The 25770-nt window shown below is 37.8% G+C and overlaps 1 protein-coding gene across 2 annotated transcripts in view; it reads left to right on the forward strand.

The window, feature by feature from the left end:
- LOC149138546 (uncharacterized) overlaps window positions 1–20940 on the forward strand; it is a 71327-nt gene extending 50387 nt beyond the window's left edge. For both annotated transcript variants that reach the window (XM_089449773.1, XM_089449774.1), the window contains exon 4: window positions 20538–20940. In XM_089449773.1, the coding sequence (XP_089305899.1) occupies window positions 20538–20672 (135 nt within the window). In that variant the 3' untranslated portion in view covers window positions 20673–20940. The remainder of the gene's footprint in view (window positions 1–20537) is intronic.
- Window positions 20941–25770: the final 4830 nt, after the last annotated feature.

A 25770-nucleotide genomic window follows, 5' to 3' on the forward strand; every position in this document is an offset into this window, starting at 1 on the left:
ATGTAGCTCTTCAGGGTGTGAGCGCAATTGGAGTGTATTTGAGAAAATACACGCAGAAAAGCGCAACAGGTATAACTTTGAGCTCCAACCTTCAGTTGAGCAATTACACATTGTAATTTTTAATTTTTAATTTATGACCTTGAAGTGTCAAGAGTCAAGAGTCAAGACTCATTAGTTTTTTTGACGCTCTTACAGGCTGGAGTTCGCACACGTCAATGATTTAGTGTATGTGCAATTCAGATGTCGAATCCAAACTATTGGAAGGATTTTCCAAACCTGAATAGGGCATAATCAGATCCGATCTGTTGGGAGGACTTTTCGAACTCCTGAAACCAAATAGGTCAAAGGCTCCAATAGAAGATTTTGAAACCCTAAGTCCAGATAGGTCAGAAGGTCGGACATCAGGCAATCAAGAGGAGTTTTGAACTTCCTTTGCTTGTGTCCGGACTCCAAACATGTCGAAAATAAAGTCAAGCAACTTTCCTAGCACTCTCAACCTGGCTTGGGCTAGAGCTTGCAAGTGTCAAGGCTTTGGAAATTAAAACAAACCACCTGTTCAATGTTCTTGAAGTGATGTTTCCAAATTACGTGAAACCCACAGGACAACCCATCTCATAGGTCACAACAAGGGGGAAGCTGAGGCATTGAAAGCCAAGGTAGCAATACCATTTTAACACCATGACAATGTCAAGTTAGTTGATTGCCATGAAGCTAATTGCAGGGAATTGCCAAGGTTCAATTCAATAAAAAAAGTGCAGCTCAATGACTTCTTAGCTGAAGTAGAAGTTCAAAGGTTAAAAGAGAGACAAAGATCAAACGCCAGAGGACAATGTGTTTGGAGATTTTAGAGTTGGTTCAATTAGTTTGCACAGTGGCAAAAGTGATTACTGAGAGTTGATTGGACTTCTCAAAGTAGGCATTGAGTTAAGCCATGGACGAGTAGACAAGTGCTAAGATAGGATAACCCTTTATACCAAAATCCATTGCTATTTAACTTGAAGTAAGCAACAATACCTTTTGTAAAGCTTAGGAATTTGATGCAAGAGCTTATTTTTGTTGGATAGGTTGTCATTGATGTCAAAGGTGAGTTGTCATTGATGTAAAGAGTGTAAAGATTGTCATCAGTATCTGACATTGAACAAGGATTATGGTTGCAGTGGATCAGGCTATGGTGCATACGGGTATGATGGTTGGATAACTCTTGTCGAGCCCTTTCCATCCATATGTGGTACGTCACATAACTCCTCATAGCTGAGGAGATATGGCTAGATGAAGTTGATGGGTGTGTCAAGGTGCCTCGAACGAATAATAAAAATTCGTCATATTGGGAAAAACCACATTGGCACCAAATCTATAAAAATGTGCATGGGTTGGTCACATGATCATGAGGTCGGCCTTACGGTCACATTTATATCAAGGGTTGGTTGTATTAAAAACATTATTAAAATGTTGTGATCTGAATTGATGACGACCGATTCAACGCATGGCCCCTAGGCAAGGTTACTTGGGAGCGGAAGCGGGGAGCAACATTTTCAAAAGCTCCTGGTTTGGGAGTGAATCGGAAGCTAATTTTTATATAATACATATTTTTATATATTTTGATGCATATATGTCAACAAAAGCATGTAGAATGATGAATTAGATATAAAAAACATAAAAACATGGATTGAACCATATAACATCTATCATCTAGAACTTATAATCTTCATCAACCATGTCCACAAGTTAGTAACATACAACATATCGAGTCTCATGATTCATCAATCTTAAAGTTTCAAGCTTTCAAAATTCAATATATAACAATTATCATCATTGATCACTAAAGTTGTAACTTGTACTTGTAACCAAATGATAATGAAGAATATCTAACATGAAATAAAATGTTTCAACTTTCAACTTTCACGAAGCATCATATTCATAATTCATTACCAATGAGTTATAAATGCCAACTTCAAACTTCAAACTTAAGTTGTCATATATTGTTTACAAAAAATAGCATAATAAATATGAAAGAGTCAATAGTTATAAAAAGTACTAAAAAATAAAGAAGACAAGTAAATCTATTATCTACTGCTTGACCCTCTTGCCTCAAAGAAATTTCTAATTTCTTGTCTCGTGCTTTATTGGGAGTCTCCTCCTGCATAGTCAAACGACCTTGGTGCTCTTGATTAAATACAAGTTCCATACCCTAGTACCCTAGGTGCTCTTGATTATTGGGAGTCTCCCCTGCATAGAGGGCTTGGTGCTCTTAATTAAATACAAGTTCCATACCCTAGTACATGACAAAATCCAATGGAAACATTGCAAACCCCCCAATCTTGAAATCCTGGAAAAATGATAAGTCTGCTGGATTTTGAGTGAGATCTAAAATTCTACTTTCTCTATATGAGATCCAATGAGGTCGAAACCACTCTCAAACATCCTGAGTCATTTCATGGTAATGTTAAAAATTTAAGTCAAAGTGACATTCGCCTTTATCTTTCATTTTCATCCTTCTCCTTTATCTTTCATTTTCATCCTTTGACTTAAATTTTTAACATTACCATGAAATGATTCAGGATGTATGAGAGTGGTTCCGACGTCATTGGATTTCATATGGAGAAAGTAGAATTTTAGATCTCACTCAAAATCCAACAGACTTATCATTTTTTTAGGATTTCAGGATTGGCGGGATTGCAATGTTTCCATTGGATTTTCTCATGTACTAGGGTATGGAACTTGTATTTAATCAAGAGCCCCAAAACCTCTATGCAAGGGAGACTTCGGATAATCAAGAGCACCTAGGGTACTAGGGTATGGAACTTGTATTTAATTAGGAGCACCAAGGTTGTTTGACTATGTAGGAGACTCCCAATAAAGCACGAGACAAGACATTAGAATTTTCTCGTGGCAAGAGGATCAAGCAGTAGATAATAGATTTACTTGTCTTTCTAGTTTCTAGTACTTTTTATAAGTATTGACTCTTTCATATTTATTATGGTATTTTTTGTAAACATTATATGACAATTTAAGTTTGAAGTTTGAAGTTGGCATTTATAACTCATTGGTAATGAATTATGAATATGATGCTTCGTGATAGTTGAAACATTTCATTTCATGTTAGATATTCTTTATTGTTGTTTGGTTACTTGGTAATGGTAATGGTTACAAGTACAAGTTACAACTTTTGTGAGCAATGATGATAAATGTTATATATCGAATTTTGAAAGCTTGAAACTTTAAGATTGATGAATCATGAGACTCGATATGTTGTATGTTACTAACTTGTGGACATGGTTGATGAAGATTATAACTTCTAAATGATTGATGTTATATGATTCAATCCATGTTTTTATGCTTTTTATATCTAATTAATCATTCTACATGCTTTTGTTGACATCTAAGTCACCTGACACGGGGATTCGGGACACGTAGGATTCGGGATTCGTGGTGTCGGATTCGGGACACGCTGACCCCCCGGAACAGGACACGTTATATATTATTTTATTAAAATATATATATATATATATATATATATATATATATATATATATATATGTATGTATGTATATATATATATATAATATTTAAATATATATATATATTAAAAATTAGATATTATCATATTTCTTACACAAATTTTAATTTAGTAGACATATATATACATATATTTATATCAAATATAAATATATTATATGTTATATTTATATGATATAAAATATATAACATAAATCGACAATAAATTAAAAATGTGTAGTCCCCACTCTCAAATTTACCATATATATTGGACATTAACATATATTGAGCATATATATAATTAACCCAACGGTCCCCACACACCCATGTCAACGCTCATCCATGTCCCTACCTATCCACGTCAATACATCCACGATGATCCCACTCCTCAGTGGTCACCATGTCATTTGTGGTCCCAAATACCCACACGATCATTCGTCCATCAGACGTGCAACAACGAGTGCGGGTTTCACAGAAACGTCGAACATCTTGATCACGTTCAAGTGCTCACTGATCATGATTTGTTTGCAAGTCTGCCCTCAAGTCGGTTTTATCTAACTCGATGTGTCCCTTCATATTCAATCAAAATGACTATAAATATAAGCTCCGGATGATTCATTCCTCATCGAATTTTAACGCAAAAGATACATATGGTTCACAACTCGTGAACTGAGGAAATAAGATCAAATGGTTTCATAAGTTGATGGCAATTAAGACTTCTGGAAGTAACAGTAACACGCCCCTTTTAAGTTTTAACTTTTAACCTAGCAGCAGATCCGAAAACGAATCCGCAAACCAGGACTCGACAGGAAAATCGTGACACGCTTTCGAATTTAGAACACGCCCCTGGACACGACGTGCCACAAGAGGACACGACGAGTCCTGCCATCATGACACGTGTCAGGACAGAATCGTGTCCGATTCGTCCGATTCGCGATTCGTCCAGGGTTTTGGACGAATCCGGTTTCATAGGTTGACATATATGCATCAAAATATATAAAAATATATATTATATAAAAATTCACTCTTGATTCACTCCCGAAACAGGAGCTTTTGAAAATGTCGCTCCCTGCTCCCGCTCCCAAGTAACCTTGGTCCTAGTGTTAAGAATTCAATCAAGTCATTGTCATATGATGAAGACCCCATTGGGCACATTGTAACATGTTAGCAAAATTATTTTTTTATTTAAAAGTATCAAAATACCCTCCAAGACCAAGGCGGCCTAGCAGCTAAGAAGTTGGCCTCATTAGGGCATGTCGTCTTACCTGGAAGCCTATATATAGGAGGGAACTCTGCCTCCTATGGACACTCACTCGCTACTCATCATCTAAGCGAAGGAGAAACAGAGGAAAGGCAAGCAAAGAAGGATAGAAGGACAAAGGACAAAGAACAAATTTCTTGGGTTATTTCTCTTTCTCTCTCACACATGCGAAAGGAAGGCTAGGGTTTTGCAGCTGCAAGGTCGAAGTTTTGTAAGTTGAAAAAAGAAGGTCAAAGAAGGGGACTCTTAGGTCATCTAGAAGCCCTAGAAAGCTAAGGTCAAAGAAAGCCTTGGAAGCCTAGAAATTGCTCAACGTGTGGAAGCAGTAATTGTTGAAGGGGCTGACAATTTCTGACCTGTAGTGGAGGCTGAAATTTTGTAGCTGGGGGTTGAAGTTGTGTAGCTAGAAGAGATTTGACTGGGTTTGACTTGGATAGAAGAAGCACATCATCAAGAAGGTTTGGCTTTGTCTTGGAAGGGTATTGGTCTTGATCTAGAGGTCTTGGAATTCGTCGTTTGAAGAATCTATAAGAAGATAAGAGATTTGTGTGTTTTCCTCATGAGTGGAGAGGTTTTGGGCCTGGCTTGCAGCCTACATCCTGTGTTCTTGTGTATTGTTGATTTTCTTGTTTTTGGTAGTTGTTTGATGATAAGAACAACATAATAATAAGAGAAGAAGCTAATAAGTAAGAAAAAGTAAAAGTACATCACAAGCAGTTATCAAGTATAAGAGAAGTCATCCTGATTGTAGCCCTCTAGATTTCTCAACACCCTAATGGATTTCTCAACACATTGGGGCAGACCAACATGATGAGGCTGACTTGCAATTTGGAGGGAAAACACATTTAAATTTGCTTTAAATATATTTAACAAATGTCATGATGTTACTTGCCCAAATAAATTTGTGCCACATTAAATAATGGAGAGGAGTGCTAAATAATAATTTTCTTTTATCCAAATTAAATTCTCTTTTGGGGCAAGATGGATTTTCCTTGGGGTTGTTGGGTTCCTATGGGGAAATTCATTCCATACCTGCCCCCCAACTTTTAACAGACATAGCTCGTGCAGTCAATGGAGTCTTGTTGATCCATGAGATTGTTTCAGGTTTATCCTTGATTTGGTTGATATCTCAGATTTGTATGAGTTTGTTCTAAAGTTTGATCCAGGGCGTAGAAGGTGCAAAGCTTATATTTGTGGGAAATGAATAGAAGCAAGGTTTATGCACCAATTGTTTTAATCTGGAATATAATTTTGTTAGTTATTCTGTGTTCTGGCACAGGTCTTTTCACCCTTCAATCTGATATAAATTGATAAATTTCTGATTCAGTAAGAAGACCCTGAAAGCTGTAAGTGGTGTGCATTATCCTCTAATGACTGTATTGGTTTGGGCAAAGGATTTGTTAAAGTGACAAATCTTGTTGATTGTCTACAGACAGGGCAGAATATATGTATTGTTTCCTACAGGACCATAGCAATTATATCTGGAAACTGTCACTACTTAAAAGGTTGGGACTGCCTGGTGACAAAGTTTGCTATGTGATGATGACCTGAGATGCTTGAATGTTTTGTTGCTGACCATGCTGAAGCTCAAGCTATAAGTTGGAGATGTGCTGATCACTGAGTAGTTGTTACCAGAGTTGCAGGTTGTCATGCAACATAGATTTGTAGAAAGTTGCTGCATTGGTCAGAGCTTGGGCTGTGCAATTGTCAAGGTCTTGAAATGATAACCTGTCCCTAAGGATGATGTCTGCTATGACTAGAACATTGTAGTCGCTAGTTTATGTTGAAAAAGGTTACCTAATGATAAAGGGATTGTATCAGCTGTCCAAAATATTTGTGCTTATTAAAACAAATACGAATAATATTGCTAATACTGCCGCTGATGTATTGAAGTATTGTTGAATATAAAGTCAGAGATTAGGGTTTAAGTTGTAAGTTGTTAATGAGCTTGAAGACTGTTTACTGATGCATGTTGTGATAAAAGCCTGCTATTAGGAGATGTTTCTGAGATGGATGCTGGTAATATATTGATAATTGACAGATCTGTTGTAAAAGAGGTTGCAGTATTTGCCCTAGCTGCTGGTTGACAGTGTTGATGTATTGAGCAGAGCTAGTGTTTGATGTATGATTGACTAGATTTGATTATTGACCAGAGATTTATTGCAAAGAGGTTTTGGTGTGTTGTTGTCAGTATTGAGAAGAGGGAGTGGTCTGAAAGCTGCTATGTGTGCAAAGAGGCCCTTGCAGAAACAATACTATACCTGTGACAGTTGGACAGCGTTGTGTTCTGAAACACCATTTCATATATTAAGTGACGAGTGGATGTAGTAGCAGAGACAACATTGAAGCATCATTGCCAGTGATTAGGTGCTATTGTAAGTGGGTCATTATCCCTTGCACGGGAGCCTCGTAAATTTTTCTTCTTATCTTTTATTTTCAGGGTGGTGGGGTGGTGCTAGGGGAGCAGATTGATGCTAGCAGGGTGTTAGAGCATCCTTGTTGGAGTTGGTAAAACCAGGGTGTTGGAGCATCCTTTCAGGGAGTTGGAGCATCCTTTCAGGGAGTTGGGGCTTCCTGATAAAACTGAATGCTTTTCTAACTAAAGTACTAGGGAGTTGGAGCTTCCCTTCAATTGGAGCTGATGAATTATTGTACTCATCAAATATATTAGAAAGCATTTTGTGGTTTTCTCCTGCATTGGGTTTCCATATAAAATTTCTTGTGTACTGTTCATGTGATGTGATGTTGTTTATCTAGTCTAATTTGTGCTAACAATATTTAATGCTCTGAAAGTGCAAAATTAATTAAAATTAAGAGAAATATTGATTCAGCCCCCCTCTTAGTATTTCCAACAATTTTAATATAGTTTGGAGTGTTTATTTCCCAAGAGGGTTTTCTGTAGTTAAAAATTATCTATTTTTAATTATCATATTGCATGGAGTGTTATTATAAATCTATTTTCTGAGTACTATTGGTGGGATTTTAACTTCCTCATTGTTGGTGTTTGTAGCTCGAGTACTTTTGTGCAGGCCTAATTGTCTAGGCATGCAAAAGTCGCCCAATCTCTCCCTAAACACTTGCTCTAGTGTGAGCAAGTTGCATTTGCAACTTAGCCCAAGTTTTAACTTAGTAAAAACACATAATTATTATGTTGGCTAATTGAGTTAAAGAAACATTAGAAAAAGTAAAGTATTTACTTTAATGATTATGCTTTAATCTCAAACCTTGATCTCAAGTGAGGCGAGATCTAATCTCGACCATCAATCACTTTGGAGATTAGGGTTAGGGATTTAGCTCAACAAAAAGTTATAAAGCAAGGCTAAGGAGTGGGACAAGACACACCATACAACAACACAAGTTTAAGAGAGGCATTGCAATGAGGAGTATGATACTCTAGTGTGTTGGGTCTGAGGAAGGGGGCACCAAGGAGATTCAGATCGGCTTAGGAGGGCTTGATTTGCTGGATCCAATCTAATGTTGTACATGTAATTTCTTTAGTTGGGCCATTATCCTAGGGCAGGAGCTCCAGTAGATTATGGATTTTTTTTTAATGAAGAATTGATTTGATTGTTTATAATTTTGAGATTGGTTATGTTTTTGCTTCCACTAATTAATGTTAAGAACCTATCTATGCATTCATTCAGTAGATCTATAATTTGCTAGGTCAATGGATTGTCAGGTGCTAGGTTTGTAGGAGAATTAACACCCCCTCTATGAAAAATGGATTATTGGAGTGCCCTTTGAGTGCAAACATTCCGCCACTCTCCCAACATTTCATTGTTGAAAGGGTCCTTGTGGGATTGATGAGTGTAATCATTGTGATGCTCATAGCTCGATTGGAATCAATGCTTTCCTTTGAAATAAACCTTCAAGTTGATTACCAAAAGGTTTGCCTTGTGTGTCTTAGCATTTTCCCTTTTGCACGCTTATTTATTGTATGAAATGCCCCATCACCTGCTACACACTCCTAGAATCCAAACTCCCTTGTTGTAGATAGACTATATTAATGAATTTAGTGATTTATATCATATATTATTTTTTATTTTCTAGTTTATGTGAGTCCCGAGATGAGTGCACGATTAACTTGTGGCTTGAGTAGTTGTGACCCAGAGGCATCTAAGCTGTGAAAATCACTCCAGGATCGTCCCCGGACTGGCCACACCAGCGCTTAACATGGCTGGATTTTTACCCATGGAGTTTTGAGCCGGTGACCTCTACACCATGGAGTGCCTTAATAGAACACCTTGTCACCGTCTTCTCTACCCCCGATGATTTATATCATATATTATTATGCCTTCAGATAATTTGTAAATAAATTGAAATCTTTTGTTATAGTTTATATCTGGTATAATTTAATACAAGTTTCTATAATTTCGAAAAAATTTACTTGTCTTTAGTCTATGTGAGGATGTATATTTCTGTATTTGGTTGTATATGAGTTTTTTGGTTGTCTCATATCATGTGCATCTTGTTATTTGTATATGGTAATTATTATTGGCATTACGATGTCAAAACACAATTTGTTGAGTGGATTGCAACATTTTGTTTTCTAAGGTTAAGTTTCTATTCCTGGAAATAAAAAATTACATCATATCAGTGGGAAGTTTGCCCTAGTTTGCCACTTGGGAAATCAGACTAGAGACAGAACTTCAATTTTAGCAATAGCCAAATAAAGAGTTTGTTAATTTTTATCCATAGTACAGAAGAGCCAAGGTGATATGCTAAGCCTCTAGGGACATGTTTAGACTGAAAACATGAAAGCATAGAAAAAGAAATCAAAAGAAAAGATTGCATAGAGACAATCATTTTGAGTTATCGACATCAAAGGCCTCCATTGGAATGGGCTTCTTATTGCTGCCTAGAGAGCAACGAGGGTCAGGGAGGGATGCCTAATTGAGTCTCTACTTGCCCAAGCTTTTGATCCATGGAGTTCATAGTCAGCTGCATCTCATCCAACATTAATAGAATTTCTTCTTGGGCTTCTTTCCAATCAAGCAGAACTCGAACCAACAACATTTTCAAGTGCCAATATATGTTGACTGTGTACATGTATTGGCTGTAGTGGCATTTGGTGTGATTGTTGAAAATTGGCAGCTAAGGGATCAATTTCCTTGAATAAAATATCGTTTCTAGCAATTCTAGAGTGACTTTCTAAAATTAGAAAGTTGTGTCCATCATTGCAAACATGACTTTCCAAAAATAGTAAATCTCCTCGCTTTAATTGGTAATCAAGTATAGATGATCGAAAATCACTTAACTTATCCTTAATCAATCTTAATTGTTCAATTTTTACTTAATCATCAATATTATCATTAATATTATTATTATCCTTATGATACTATAATATTATTATCAAAATGGAAATGCATGTCACCTTTCCTATTTTTCTCTCAATCATGCTCTTCCCACCTCTCTCCCTTTGATGGCACTCATAACTCTCTCTCACTCAATGATGCGTTACTCTCTGTCTCTCTTAATGGATTCGTTGCACTCCTCTTACACTCTCTTACACTCATTAAAGACTCGTCATAAAAGATTCCTCTTACGCACTCTTCAATGCATGTGTTACACTCTCTCCTTTAAGGCATGAGTTACAAGGCATGCATACCTCTCTCCCTTAATGCATGAGTTACAAGGCATGCGTACCTTGCTCCTTTATGGCATGAGTTAGAAGGCATACATACCTCTCTCCTCATGAGTTCCAAGGCATGCATACCTTTCTCCTTTATGGCATGAGTTACAAGGCATTTGTACCTCTCCTTTAATTGGCATATGTTACTCTTCCTCAAAGCATGCGAGTTACTCCTCCTTTATGACATGAACTCATTACTCAATATATATATGTGCCTCATATCTTCACTCCTTAGTCACTTGTGCATTGTGAAAGGATAATTCGAACTTGTGAAAGAGAGAGTTGGAGAGACTAGAGAAAGATAGAGAGAGAGAGAGAGAGAGACTTGGAGAGTAAGAGCAGAACTTGGTGAGCCAAAGTGATTTAGTGTTTGCATCAGCTGCTGCTACCAGAGATCTTCTTGCTACAACTAGTTCAGATTTGGGTGAACTTACTCATTCTCTTGATATCTCATTGTATTTTGTTTCTTTGTTGAACAATTGATTTTTAATAGAAGAAGAATTTGGTTGGGTTTTCCCCTTGTGGTTTTTGCCTTGGTCATTGGACCTAAATTCTCTGTGTCTCATTGTGTTCTTGGTTGTCTTCTATTGTGCATATGGTTTATATGGTGTATGTTCTATCTACAATTGCTTAACTAATATTGCAGCTAAAAAAGTTTCATGATAAGTAATTGTTTCAACGTAGAACATCAATTTTTAGCAATGACCCATGTTAGGAACACAACCAGCCACCTCAGCTAACACTTTCAAGTCAGTCAGACAATGACGCTCATTAGCCAATTTTATTGCTTCCACTATCTCATCTTGGATCTGTTGAGAGGCGTGCTCTCAGTATCGAGCAATTGATCTCTCCACTAACTGCTGGGCTCAAGAGCCACCCTACTCCCAATAGTAGGTTGTGCCTCTATGGCTTTGAGCCCATTGACAAGGCATATTATCCCAATCACTTTTTGACCACACCTGGCTTGAGCTAGGGAATAATTTTATACTGGAACCAACGAGAGGATGGTGACAGATGTTGAAAAATAATGTAGCTATGGTTGACATTTTTCATTGCAAGAACATAAAGAAGAAATTAATTTGTGTCATCTACAAGTCAGCTCATCTAGCCCTACGAGTCGGCTTCAATAAGTCCTACATGTTGGACCCATTAGGGCTAATTAGCTCACATATGACACCTATATATAAGTGCTCGTTGGCTCTCATTTCATCATCATCGAATCATCAAATTCAACTTGCAATCTCAGAGTTTATCCACACATGCAAAGGTCAGATAAGGGCTTCATTTCAGTTGTGTTGAATTTTTTCTTCAAGGCTCGTTGACTACTTTTGAGTTGGGATATTTTGACATATATTTGGCATTTGTGTTGTTCATTTTTTAGGCCGAAAATGACAGAAGAACCTAACTGGAATTTCGCTCTTTTGATGTGACATTGACCTGAAGTTGACTAAGGGTTTTGCCTGTAATTTTGGGCCAAGTTTCTTGAATAGTTCGTTGGCATTTTTTGTGGTGACTATAGTGATATCTTCGACCTCCTATAACAGTGAGCTCAGGCCCTAATTTCGGCCTTGTTGAGGAGTTTTGTACAGTGACATTGAAGTTAATATTTGATTGGTGTTGCTCATTGAAGATTGATTTGATTTGTTGGAACACTTTGATGTACTTTTGATGGAAAAAATCTCTTTCTCATAAGGAAAGAATTATTGGGTTTTCCTCTTGTGGGTTTTGCCCTGGTTGTGAGCCTAATATTGGTGTCTCTTGTCTCTTATTTATTGCCTACTATTCATTATCTACTGTGATCTATATTTACTAGTCTTGTTGAAGAATTAATGGGTGAAGCTTTTCATGTATATCTACTTGTTGATTAAAGTATAAAGAAAGAGTTGATTGTATCAATAGAAGTAGTTATCATTTATTAAAAACTATTCTAGTCATTGCATCACTAGAATTTCAACATGGTATCAAAGCTTTGGTGAAGGAAAAGAGCAAAGAGATCATCTTCAAGAGCACTTGAAGAACTTGAAGAGCATTTGAAAGGTTTTTGGGTTCTGTCCTCTATTGTGCCCAACAATCTTCATCATGAATTCTTCATTCATGAAGACTGAAAGCAAGCTTGAAGGAGCCACTAACTACAAGGTTTGGAAGGCTAGGGTTGAGATAATTCTTGAAAGGAACAAAGCCTTGGAAATTCTCACAAGTAAAATCACTGAACCTTCTGATCAAGCAGGAAAAGAGAAGTATCATGAAGATGATATTTTGGCAAGAAGTATTTTGTTGGATTTTGTTAGGGATCATTTGATTCCCTATATTGTTGAACATAAGACTGCTAAGGCTATGTATGATGCTATCATTGGGTTGTATACCATTAATAATGTCAATCAATCCATCAAACTAAGAGGTCAACTTCGTAACATCAAGATGACAAAGAAAGACACAATGACATTCTATATTGTCAAGATATCTCAAATTAGAAACCAACTCAAGGCCATTGATGAAGAAGTATTTGATAAGGAATTGGTAGTTGTTGCTTTGGGTGGGCTCCCTAGATCTTGGGACTCATTTGCATCAGGTATTAGTGCAAGAGAGAATGCTCCAACCTTTGACAAGTTATGGGCAACATGCACTCAAGAAGTGTCAAGACTCCATTCCAGAGGAGAAATTGAAGATCCAAGGATAGAAACATTTGCAACTCATGCTAAGGGAAAAAAGAAGAAAAAACCACATTTTGGAAAATTCCAAAGAAGTGTTGGTAAAGGACAAGGTCCAAGATCTTGTTCAAGGAAGGATTCTATTGCTCATAGAAGACCTCCTCCTCCCTCTCCAAATAGAAGAGATAGAAGAGATACAAGAGACAACAAAGATAGAAAAGATAGAATGATCTAATAAATGTTCAATGCTTTCGTTGTCTAGCTTATGGTCACTATCAAACCCAATGTCCTTAAAGGAATTGAAGAGATGACTATGAAAGGGATGATGATCGTAAAAGAAAAAAAAAGACATCATGCATCTGTTGCTAATCTAAATGAGCCATCATAAAAAAGGAGGCATAGGAGAAATGCTTTTGAATTTGAACACTCGTTTATTTGTGCTCTTACATGATCCGTTGAAAATCATGATGAAATTTCGCTTGTGGACAGTGGTGCTTCTTAATACGTGACTGGAAACCATTATTATCTATCTGAATTAGTTGAAAAGAAGTTCTCTCAAAAGGTCGAGCTTGGAGACAATGGAAATTATGAAGTCAAGGACATTGGTACATCATCCTTCCAATTGGCATCGAACGTAGTGTATCCATTAACAATATTTTATATGTTCCTAGTTTAAAGAAGAATTTGTTGTCCATATCATCTCTTGAAGACAAAGGATATAGAGTTGCTTTTGTTGATGGACAAGTCTTAGTATGGAAGAAAAATGCATCTTTTGAATCTACTAAAGTCATTGGGGTACGAATTAGAGGTCTATATCGTCTCCTTGGTCATTCGTTCCAAGCTCTTTTTCACAACACTACATAACTTAGTTAGATTTGGCATACAAGGTACAATCATATGCACTATAAAGCTTTGGGAAGATTGAAAGATTTTGTTAAAGGAGTACTTGAATTTAAGACAAATCACGATGCACTAACAGTGATAGTAGATCCAAAGGAATATTGAATCTTATACACTCTAATGTTTGTGGGCCCATGCCTCACAAAACCTTGGGTGGATGCTTATACTATATCTTTTATTGATGATTATTCTCACAAAATATGGATATATCTTCTCAAGACCAAGGATCAAGTGTTTGAAAAGTTTAGTGAATTCAAAGCTTAGGTTGAAAATGCTACAGGAATAAGAATCAAGACTCTACAGTTCGACAATGGTGGGGAGTATGTATCAAATGGATTGATTGATTTCTGCAGGGATGCTGGAATTAAGAGGTAGTTGTTAGTTCCATACTACCCCTAACAAATGGAATTACAGAGAGAAAGAATAGAACTATAATGGAAGTTGTCAAAGCAATGCTTCATGATCAATAATTGCCGATGTTTCCTTGGGGTGAAGCTGCAACAACTGTTGTCTACGTTCAAAATAGATGCCCACATTGAATCTTGGATTATAAGATCCCCGAAGAAGTCTTTACAGGCGAGAGTCCAAATGTTGAACAGTTAAGAATCTTTGGTTGTCTTGTTTTTATTCATGTACCCAAAGAGAAAAGGGCAAAGTTGGAACCATCCGGGAAGAAGGGTACCTTTGTTGGATACAATGATAATTCAAAGGCCTTTAGTGTCTATATTCCAGGGCAAAGATATATTGGGACTTGTAGGGATGTTACATTTGATGAGGATGCTACATTATGGAAATCCAAGGGTTCACACTTGGATTTTGATGATGAAGTACAAACTGCTCCAAAGAATGTGGAACCAAAGCCCTAGGAACCTGTATGAATGAATGAAGCTCCACATGAAGAAGACATTGATCATGGACCTGTTGAATCCACAAAAGCTCCCATTGTCAAAACAAGAAAGGGACCTGCCTCGTTAGAGAAAACATTGAAGGAAGCTGAAGGTCATGCTGCTGCTCATGGGATTTTCAGAAAAAGAAAGAAGCCTAAAAACTACTTTGGTTATACAACCTTGATGTGCAAGATTATTGAGTCTAAGCGATCCTCCTATGAGGAAGTTGTTGAAGAGAAAGTATGGAAAGAAGCGATGACTGAAGAATATCAATCTATATTGAAGAACAATGTTTGGGAGATCGTGCCTAGACCTGAAGGAAAATCCGTTGTGTCTTCAAAATGGATCTACAAGATAAAACATGTTGTTGATGGAAATGTGGAAAAATACAAGGCTAGAGGCTCGTGGATTCTCCCAGAAAGAGGGAGAAGATTATGAAGACACCTTTGCTCTCGTTGCCAGGTATGCATCTATTAGATTTGTTATTTCTCTTGCATCTATTGCAGGTTGGAAGTTTCATCAAATGGATGTCAAAACAACTTTTCTGAATAAGGTCATTGAAGAAGAAGTCTATATTTAACAACCTCAAGGGTTTGATGTCCATAATAGAGAGACACATGTTTGTAAGTTGAAGAAGGCCTTGTATGGCCTAAAGTAGGCTCCTCGTGCATGGTGCTCCTGCATTGATGGTTATCTGTCGAGTCTTGGTTTCAAGAAGAGCATTACTAATCCGAATTTATATTTCAAGGTTGATGGTGAACCCCTGATATTGTTATTGTATGTAGACAATTTGTTTCTGACAGGAGCCAAAGTATTGATTGTTCAGTGCAAGAGGGAGCTAGTTTCTGAATTTGAGATGAAAGATCTTGGCCTCATGCATTATTATTTGGGATTGGAAATTTGGCAAAAATTTGATGGGATTTTTGTGGGCCAAGGCAAGTACATTTTTTCGATTCTTTAGGGTTTTGGCATGATGGATTGTATGTCGATGGACATTCCTACGGTGATGAATTTGAAGAAGATCTAGTACAATGACTCAGAGTTGTTTGATCCTACTATGTATCACAGATTGATTGGCTCATTGAACTATCTTGTGAATACCAGGCCTGATATTTGTTATGCAGTTAATACATTGAGTCAATTCTTGGTGGAGCCTCGTCGTGTACACTGGGTTGCAGTGAAACACATATTGAGGTACTTGTGAGGTACCATTGAGTATGGTCTAATGTATGCTTCTAATGGTGAATGGCAGTTGTATGGTTTCATTGATGCTGATTGGGTTGGTAGCTCTAATGATAGAAAGAGCACCTCTGGATATTGTTTTAGCTTGAGCTTCGCTATGGTTTCATGGTCTAGTAGGAAACAAACCTCTATTGCTCTGAGTACAACTGAAGCTGAATACAGTGTTGCTAATCCCGCTTGCTACGAGCCTATATGGTTTCGAAAGTTGTTCTCTGATTTATTTGATCAAATGTTAGAACCGACTAATATCTTTTGTGATAACCAAAATTGTGTGAAGCTATCTGAGAATATGGTGTTCCATTACAGATCAAAGCATATTGAAATCAAATATCACCACATCCAAAATATTGCCCAAAGAGGAGTTGTGAAGATCGAATATGTTCCTACTGATGAGTAGGTTGCTGATGTATTGACAAAGTTGTCCCAAATGAAGTTTGGCTATTTCAGAGAACAACTTGGAGTTGTTAAGAACCCCTATTTGAGTGAGAGGGAGCACTTATTACATAGAATTATGGTTAGACCATCTCCTGTAGGCTGTGTGCCATGAGACATTGTGGTCCGGGAGATGGATTCATCCCATAGGCTATGTCGTGAGACATTGTTGTTCAGGAGATGTATTGATGATTCCTCCTGTAGGCTGTGTGCCATGAGACCTTGTGGTTCGGGAGACGTATTCCTCCTGTAGGCTATGTGCGGTGAGACATCGTTGTCCGGGAGATGTATTGATGATTCCTCTTGTAGGTTGTGTGTCGTAAGACCTTGTGGTCCGGGAGATGCTTTGTTCTTTCCTGCCTTACGCTGTGTGCCATGAGATCTCGTGGTCGGGGAAATGCTTTGAGATGGATGCTATGTATCTTTCCTTATGTTGAGTTTGAGAGAGAGTAACATGGATTGTGTTCTCTTCCTTAGGCTGTGGGCCGTGAGACCTATGAATTGGTCAGGAAGATTGATCTTGAGAGAGAATGAAAAACTGCCTCCCTAGCTAAGAGGGAGTGTTGAAAAATAGTGTAGCTATGGTCGGCATTTTTCATTGCAAAAACATAAAGAAGAAATTAATGCGTCATCTACAAGTCGACCCATCTAGCCCTACAATTTGGCTCCAAGAAGTCCTACATGTCGGCCCCATTAGGGCTAATTAGCCCACATAAGACGCCTATATATAAATGCTCGTTGGCTCCCATTTCTTCATCATCGAATCATCAAATTCGGCCTGCCATCTCAGAGTTTATCCACACGTGTGAAGGTCAGATAAGGGCTTCATTTCAGCTGCATTGACTCTTTTGTTCAAGGCTTATTGACTACTCTTGACTTGGGATATTTCGGCATCTATTTGGAACCTGTTCTGTTCATTTTTTAGGCTAAAAACTACAAAAGAACCTGATTGGAATTTTGCTCTTTTGATGTGACATTGACCTGAAGTTGACCAAGGGCTTTGACTGTAATTTTGGGCTGAGTTTCTTGAACAGTTTGTTGGCATTTTCTGTGGTGACTACAGTGATATTTTCGGCCTCCTATAGCAGTGAACTCAGGCCCAATTTTTGGCCTTGGTGAGGAGTTTAGTACAGTGACATTGAAGTTAATTTTTGATTGATGTTGCTCATTGAAGACTGATTTGGTTTGTTGGAACACTTTGATGTACTTCTGATGGACAAAATCTCTCTCTCATAAGGAAGGAATTTTTGGGTTTTCCCCTTGTGGGTTTTTCCCTGGCTGTGAGCCTAATTTTGGTTTCCCTTGTCTCTTGTTTATTGCCTACTGTTCATTATCAAGTGTGATCTCTATTTACTGCTCTTGTTGAAGAATTAATGGTCAAAGTTTTTCATGTATAGCTACTTGTTGATTAAAGTATAAAGAGAACTGATTGCATCAATAGAAGTAGTTATCAATTGTGAAAAAACTATTCTAGTCATTGCATCACTAGAATTTCAACAGTGACACGTGTCAGGAACACAGTCAGCCACTGCAGCCAACACTTTCAAGTCAGTCAAACAGTGACGCTGATTAGCCAAATTCTCTCTCTGCTTCCACTATCTCATCTTGGATCTGTTGAGAGGTGTGCTCTAAGTATTGAGCAATTGAGCTATCCACTCACTGCTGGGCTCGAGAGCCACCCTACTCCCGGTAGTAGGTTGTGCCTCTGTGGTTTCGAGCCCATTGACAGGGCATATTATCCCAGTCACTTTTTGACCACAGCTGGCTTGAGTTAGGGAGCAATTTTATACTGGAATCAACGGGAGGATGGTGACAGATAGGCGGAGTGCCCAACAGAGAGGCCGAACAGGGCGGCCCTAAAGAGAGTGGAAGCAATTGAATACTGAAAATGGTGAGAGGATGGTGACAAATCGATGAAAATCCTAAGGGAGAAGCAGAATAGGGCAGGCCTAAGAAGAGAAGTCAAAACTGGGACTCCTCTAAGGCCCAAGTCGTATAAAAAGCCCAAGGAGACGGGCACAGCAAAACCACGTTCGACAGAAGAGAGAAATAAGAGGAAGAGATTGAACCTGCAAGGCCTGCACGAGAGAGGAAAAGAAACAACAAAGGGGGCTGACCCACTCACGAGTCACCGAAGAGCCAGAAATATTGTGAAGAAAAAAATTTAAAACTGGAAGATGCATAAAAGAAACCCAAGTCACTACCTGAAGTTGTACCAGCTGGAATGGAGTGAACCTTTCCATGCCTGACCATCAATCTCGCTGTAATTCTGCTTGCAGGTGCCAATAAATTATCCTCTTGTGCAGGGTGATAGCATTATGGGGGATGAGTGCATTCCACCTCCAGAAATGACCAATGCACGTGGGGAGGTCTGACCAGACTTGAGTATCTGTCGAGTGGAATGCAACATTAGATCCATTCCATTTCATGTATTGTTTGTATATGCTAAAAGTCAAAATAAGTACCAAGGCAGGTTGGCAGGGATGTATAATCCTGATGAAAATTCAACAGTGGAACATGAAGATATTCTGTATGAATCATTTATATCTGTTAAGGACATTAGATTTATGCTATAGGTTTTCTGAGGACAATTCAGACTACGGATGCTGGAATCCTTCCCTAACTCAGGATGTTTTAAAGAAGCGGGAAGTGCTATGCAATTGTTTTCAGTCTTCCCTAACTTATCATGTATACTTAACTAACTAGTAGTCATATTTCTACTAAAACAATCACAATAACATATCCCATAAGTTCCCCTTGGCCTTTAAATGTTGTTAAAGCAGGTCTCTGCCTTCTTGTTACATTAAACTTACTTCTTAATCCACTAAGCACAACCATGTGTTCCATGATTCCATCTAATATCTTAAAAGTACACCTAATTTAGCAACTTAGTTCTTTCATGGTATTTTGGAGGGGTCGGTTTGTTTTCCAAACATATCTTGGTGTTTTATTTTCACCTTGTAAGAACTAATGATTCAATGAAAGATTTCTTGTGTGGTTGTGATGTGTTGACGAGTCCTCTATGAACCTTAACTTGTTCAAATCAATTTGCAAGGCACTTTGTACTTAATTTGCGTCTGTTCAACTCCTTGTACTTAAATAATCTTATTTAGCTGATTAAAGAATTTGAGGAGTCTTTTGCTCCATTGACATTTTATTGTTTCCTGGTATTTCTTTATTTAAGTCTTTGCTTTCTTACATACATTCCACGCAAAGCTGTCTAGGAATACCTTCTGAAATTTTCTAAGATTCTTTTCTATCTTTGCATATAAAGTTAATCGGTATCTATATATGAAATCCATGGTTTTTTGAGTGCTAGTTTTAGCTCTCTTACCTTAAGGCCCATGTGTGTTATGCAACTGGACTTGTCTTTATCTAAGTTCCTCGCCCCTTTAGCCTTTTTAATACACTCAGTATGTGATGTACAATGTGATCTAGTGCACTATCTGTTCGTGGGTGAACTAGTTGCTGTGCTCTGCAAGGATTATCTGAGGAATCGTGTCCAATGTTATTCTAACTTCTAGCATTGCCAAAAAACTTATTAATGTGTCCCAATAAATTTCAACCATTACAATAACTAGAAGTCAGCGTGTACCTCCTCTCGGAAAGAACCTTGGAGAAAGGAAAAGTGATATTGTTAATTTGCTTAAGGATGTATTTTGATTAAATATTAAAAAAATTATTTCTTAAAATGAAGTTTGTTTGCCCGTTCTCCCTGAACTGTTACATTAATACGTTAAATATGTGGAGGTTTCCAGCCTAATTGGATGCATTATTTGAAATTTCTAATGGTTCTGTAGGTTGAGTCCACTAGAACTTAATCGAGCAGTTCTAATTCCTACATTTGGAATGATATAATACCAATGCTATAGATTCTTATGGCCTTATCATTTAAGAATTGTTGAGTCAGTACCTAAGAAAATTTGTTATCTTCAACGGAAAATATTGCTGTCATAAACAAGAAAGAAAACTTTAATACGTATTGAAGTTCTTTTGGCTGTTCACTTTATTTGATATTCTAACTTGCGCTTTGTTCCCAGGTGGTGTGCACTCTTGGAAGTATAGTTTTTGTTGCAATTTTAATTCTTAGGGGAGTTTGGTCAGCAATTGCATACATAAAGATAAACGGAAAAACAAACGAGGATCCATGGAATGGTGCACAGCCTGCAACTTAACTACTAATGGATACTTCCCAGCCTTCAATAAAATGTGTAATTCTTTATCCAGTGATCTTGGATACCAATGGTTACATGAAATTTTATAGCTTTTGTAATCATAAAGTCTGCTTCTTGTCAGCAACAAAGAAGGAAAGTCAGCTAACGAGTATTTGGTATATTGTAATCATATGTTTCCTTCTTGTCATCAACAAAGAATGGAAAGCCAGCTCACGAGTATTTGGTATATCTTTCTACACAGTTTAGATTGCATTGTTGTGATTTGTTATCTTCTTGCCAAAGAAGAGTAGAAGAGAATACAACAGATTTCATAGACCAAATGGTCTATGGGATTTGGAGGTTACATCTTTAGGAGGGCATGTCTTTGCAGAGAATTAAAACAGCAGTACTTGTAAAAGAAAAGTAGATTCAAGCTAGATGCCTCATAATTACTATAGGAAGAAAGTTGCTAATGTCATTGCTTCAGAACCTGTAACATTCATTGGGGGGCGTTAACAGTTTATCTTGAAACTATGAATGCTGTATATTTCATCTGATGCTTGTTGAAATTCTAGTGTTGCAATGACTGCAATAGTTTTTCACAATTGATAACTACTTCTATTGGTGCAAATTGTTCCTTCTTTATACTTTAGTCAACAAGTAGTCATACATGAAAAACTTCAACCAATAATTCTTCAACAAGAGCAGTAAATAGAAATCACAGTAGACAATGAACAATAGACAATAAGCAAGAGACAAGAGACACCAAGATTAGGCTCACAGCCAGGGCAAAACCCACTTGGGGAAAACCTAAAATTCTTTATGAGAGAGAGATTCTGCCCAACAAAGTTACATCAAAATGTTCCAACAAATCCAAACTATTCTTCAATGAGAAATACCAGTCATAATCTGTCAATGTAATGAGAGAGATCAGCTCCAAATTCCCTGTAATAGACTGCTTAAGAAAGCCGAAGTTAAGGCCTGTAACCACTGTTATGAGAGGCCGAAAATAGAGCTGTAGTTACCACAGAGATATCACAGAAGCTCGGCCTCAAGAATTAGTCAAGAAACTTCGGTCAAGGAGCAACAACCACAGTCAACGAGTGTATCCAAGTCTGAATTTTTCGGCCTTCAAGGTGACATGAAATAATAGCCCAAACAGAAGTGAAAATTGCCCAATACAAATTTTGGTCAACTTCAGATCCAAAAGTAAGGTCAACGCAGATCACAGAAACCCTATCCTCTTCTTCGCACGTGTGGTGTCTTCTTCCTGTAATTGCAGATCAAATTGCTTGATGATTGGTTGGTTGAAATGAGAGTTGATGAGCTCATATATATAGTCGTCATGTGAGGGCTAATTAGCCCTAGTAGGCCGACATGAAGACCTTCTTGGAGCAGACTTGTAGGGCTTAGTTGAGCCGACTTGTAGGATACCAAAAAATTAATATCTTCCTTATGTTTGTAGTGAAAAATGCCGACCATAGCTACATTATTTTTCAACATTCCCTTGTAGCTAGGGAGGTAATTTTTCATTCTCTCTCAAGATCAATCTTCTTGACCAATCCATAGCTCTCATGGCCCACAACCTTAGGAAGAGAACACAATCCACATTTCTCTCTCAAACTAATCATAAGGAAATATACATAGCATCCATCTCAACGCATCTCCCTGACCACGAGGTCTCATGGCACACAACCTAAGGGAGGAACCAACAAAGCATCTCCCGGACCACAAGGTCTCACGTCACACAACCTACAGGAGGAATCATCAATACATCTCCCAGACAACAATGTCTCTCGGCACATAGCCTACAGGACGAATCATCAATACATCCCTCGGACAAAAATGTCTTACGACACACAACCTACAAGAGGAATCATCAATACATCTCCCAGACAACAATGTCTCATGACACAACCTACAGGAGGAATCATCGATGCATCTCCCAGACAACAATGTCTCTCAGCACATTGCCTATGAGAGGAATCCATCTGCTGGACCATAATGTCTCACGGCACATAGCCTACAGGAGATGGTCTAACGATGATGCTATGTAATCAGTGCTCCCTCTCACTTAGAGAGGGGTTCTTAACAACTCCAATTTGTTCCCTAAAACACCCAAAACTTCATCCGGGTAATTGGTTTCATTAAGACATCAACATGTTCATCAGTAGGAACATGTTCGAGCCTCACAACTCCTCTTTGGACAATATTCTAGATGTAGTGATACTTGATTTCAATATGCTTTGATCTGTCATGGAACACCGGGTTCTCAGATAGCTTCACACAACTTTGATTATCACAATAGATAATAGTTGGCTCTAACATTTGATCAAACAAGTCAGAGAACAATTTTCGAAACCATATAGCCTCGCAGCAAGCAACATTAGCAACAATGTATTCAACTTTAGTTGTACTCAGAGCAATAGAGGTTTGTTTTCTGCTACCATGAAATCATAGCGAAGCTTAGGCTAAAACTATATCCAGAGGCGCTCTTTCGGCCACTAGAGCTACCAACCCAATCAACATCAATGAAACCATATAGTTTCCATTCACCATTAGAAGCATACATCAAAGCATACTTAGTGGTACCTCGCAAGTACCCCAATATGTGTTTTGCTGCAACCTAGTGTACATGACGAGGCTCCACCAAAAATTTACTCAATGTCTTAACTGCATAACAAATATCAGGCCTGGTATTCACAAGATAGTTCAATGAACCAATGAAGTTGCGATACATAGTGGGATCAAACAACTTTGAGTCACTGTCCCAAATCTTCTTCAAGTTTGTTACCATAGGATTGTCCATCGACTTGCACACCATCATGCCAAATATTTGAAGAATCGAAACGATGTACTTGCCTGGACCACAAAGATCCCATCAGGTTTTTGCCAAATTTCCAATCCCAAATAGTAATGCGTGAGGCCAAGATCTTTCATCTCACATTCGGAAATCGACTCCCTCTTGCATTGATCAGTCAATACTTCAGCTCCTATCAGAAACAAATCGTCTACATATAATAACAATATCAGGGGTTCACCATCAACAACCTTGAAATATAGATTCAAATCAACATCGCTCTTCTTGAAGCCCAGACTCAACATATAACCATCAATACGAGAGTATCATGCACGAGGGGTTTGCTTCATGCCATGAAACACCTTCAATTTGCAAACACATGTTTCTCTATCGTGGACCTCAAAACGTTGAGGTTGTTCAATGTAGACTTCTTCTTCAATGACCCCATTCAAAAAAGTTGTTTTGACATCCATTTCAATGAACTTACAACCTGCAATAGATGCAAGAGTAATAACAGATCTAATAGATGCATACTTGGCAATGGGAGCAAATGTGTCTTCATAATCCTCTCCCTCTTTTTGGGAGAATCCGCGAGCCACGAATCTAGCCTTGTATTTTTCAATACTTCCACCAACATGTTTTATCCTGTAGATCCATTTTGAAGACATAACAAATTTACTCTTGTTGAAATATGTAACTAGGTTTGGTCTTCATAATGACATCTGTAATCATGATTTTATGTAATTGATGTAAAGAAGAAAAATAAAATTATTTTGTAATGCTTGAGTCATGGGTGTCATGCTCAAGGAATTTCATTTTATAGATGAAGCTCCCATTGTGAGCTATTAGGTTTGGTCATAAATTCTAGTGAGTTAATGTCTAGAATTGAAGACCCATTTTGGGCAAGTTACATATTGTAAAAATAGAAATTGTTTTTGTCATTAACCCTCAAAGACCTTGTCACAAGCACTCCTCCAAGTCGTCCTTCAAAAGGAGAAGAAGATGGTTCTAGAAAGGCATGTTGACCTAGTCACAAGGTAAAGTCAACCTAGTTTACATGGATAGGCCACTATATATAGAGGTGCTCAACCTCACTTAAAGGACATATTCTCAAGCATCTGAAATAGAGGAAGAAGTGCAAAGAAGGGAGAAAAAGAAGCCTCTCATCTAGAGAAGTAAGGAGAATAGAAAGCCAAAGTATTCTGGGTTTGTTTTGGGCTAATACCTTGACACGTGCGAATAAAGGGAAGTGCCACCTGTTGTAGAACAAGCTGAAGTTATCACTGTTGTCCAAGAGGCTGAATCAAGGAGAAAAATAAGTTAGTTCTCAAGCTGAATTGTAGAAGAAAGGAGTCTTCATCTAAGCGAAGGGAATCAAGGAGTCAATCTCTCACACATGCTGCAACGAGGGTTTTTGAAGAGGCCAATGATTGCAGGTTTGAGATAAGAAGCCAAATTCCGAAGGATAACTGAGACAAAAGGAGAAGAAAGCAATTTGACCATCTTTGACTCAAGGAAGAAGAAGTTAAACTAAGAAGCCTTGTGACTTGGTCTTGGAGAGGTTAATAGGTCAAGGGTCTTGGTCCTGGAATTCGTTACTTGAAGTTTCTATAAGAAGAAGAATTTGTTTGGGTTTTCCTCTCAAGTTGGAGAGGTTTTGGCCCTGGCTCATTGCCTACATTATGTGTTTCTTGTCTACTTATTGTTTATGATTTGGTAGTAGTTTGATGAAAAAGAACACTGTAATAATCTAATAACCTAATCTAAAGAAGTAAAAAGCATTCACAAGTAGTTATCATTATCAGAGAAATCACCTAATCGTAATGCCCTAGATATCTCAACATGGTATGAGAGCTAAGGTGAAAAATTAAGGAAAGGGCATCTCATCAAGGGACACACAAGCACTCAAGGATCAAATCTTGAAGGACATCAAAGCAAAGTCAAGATCTACAAAGAAGTGTCAAAACCCTAGATCAAAGAAGAAGTCTACACTAGAAGAAGTCTTGGGATTTTCAAAAGACCACAAAGACCCTACTCAAGTTGAAGAGACCTACAAATCAAAGTATCTTGAAGATTATTCATCCAAGAGAAGCAAGATCAAGGACGTTGTCATCATCTTCAAAAAGTTCTAAGGCAATCTCCCTTTTTGGTTGAAGCAAGGACCTTACCATTAAAGAAGATCATCCAAGAAGCTTCAAGACATTATCATTGATGATCATCAACAAGGACATCACCATCAAAGGATCTAAAGTGATCTCTCTCTTTATGGAGTCAAGGATCACTCTTGAAGAGAACTATCTTCATAAAGGAGAAGTTCTC

This window comes from Pinus tabuliformis, chromosome X (genome assembly GCF_031772625.1).
Source record: "Pinus tabuliformis cultivar Carrire ecotype Pingquan chromosome X, CPIR1, whole genome shotgun sequence".
Lineage (NCBI taxonomy): Eukaryota > Viridiplantae > Streptophyta > Pinopsida > Pinales > Pinaceae > Pinus > Pinus tabuliformis.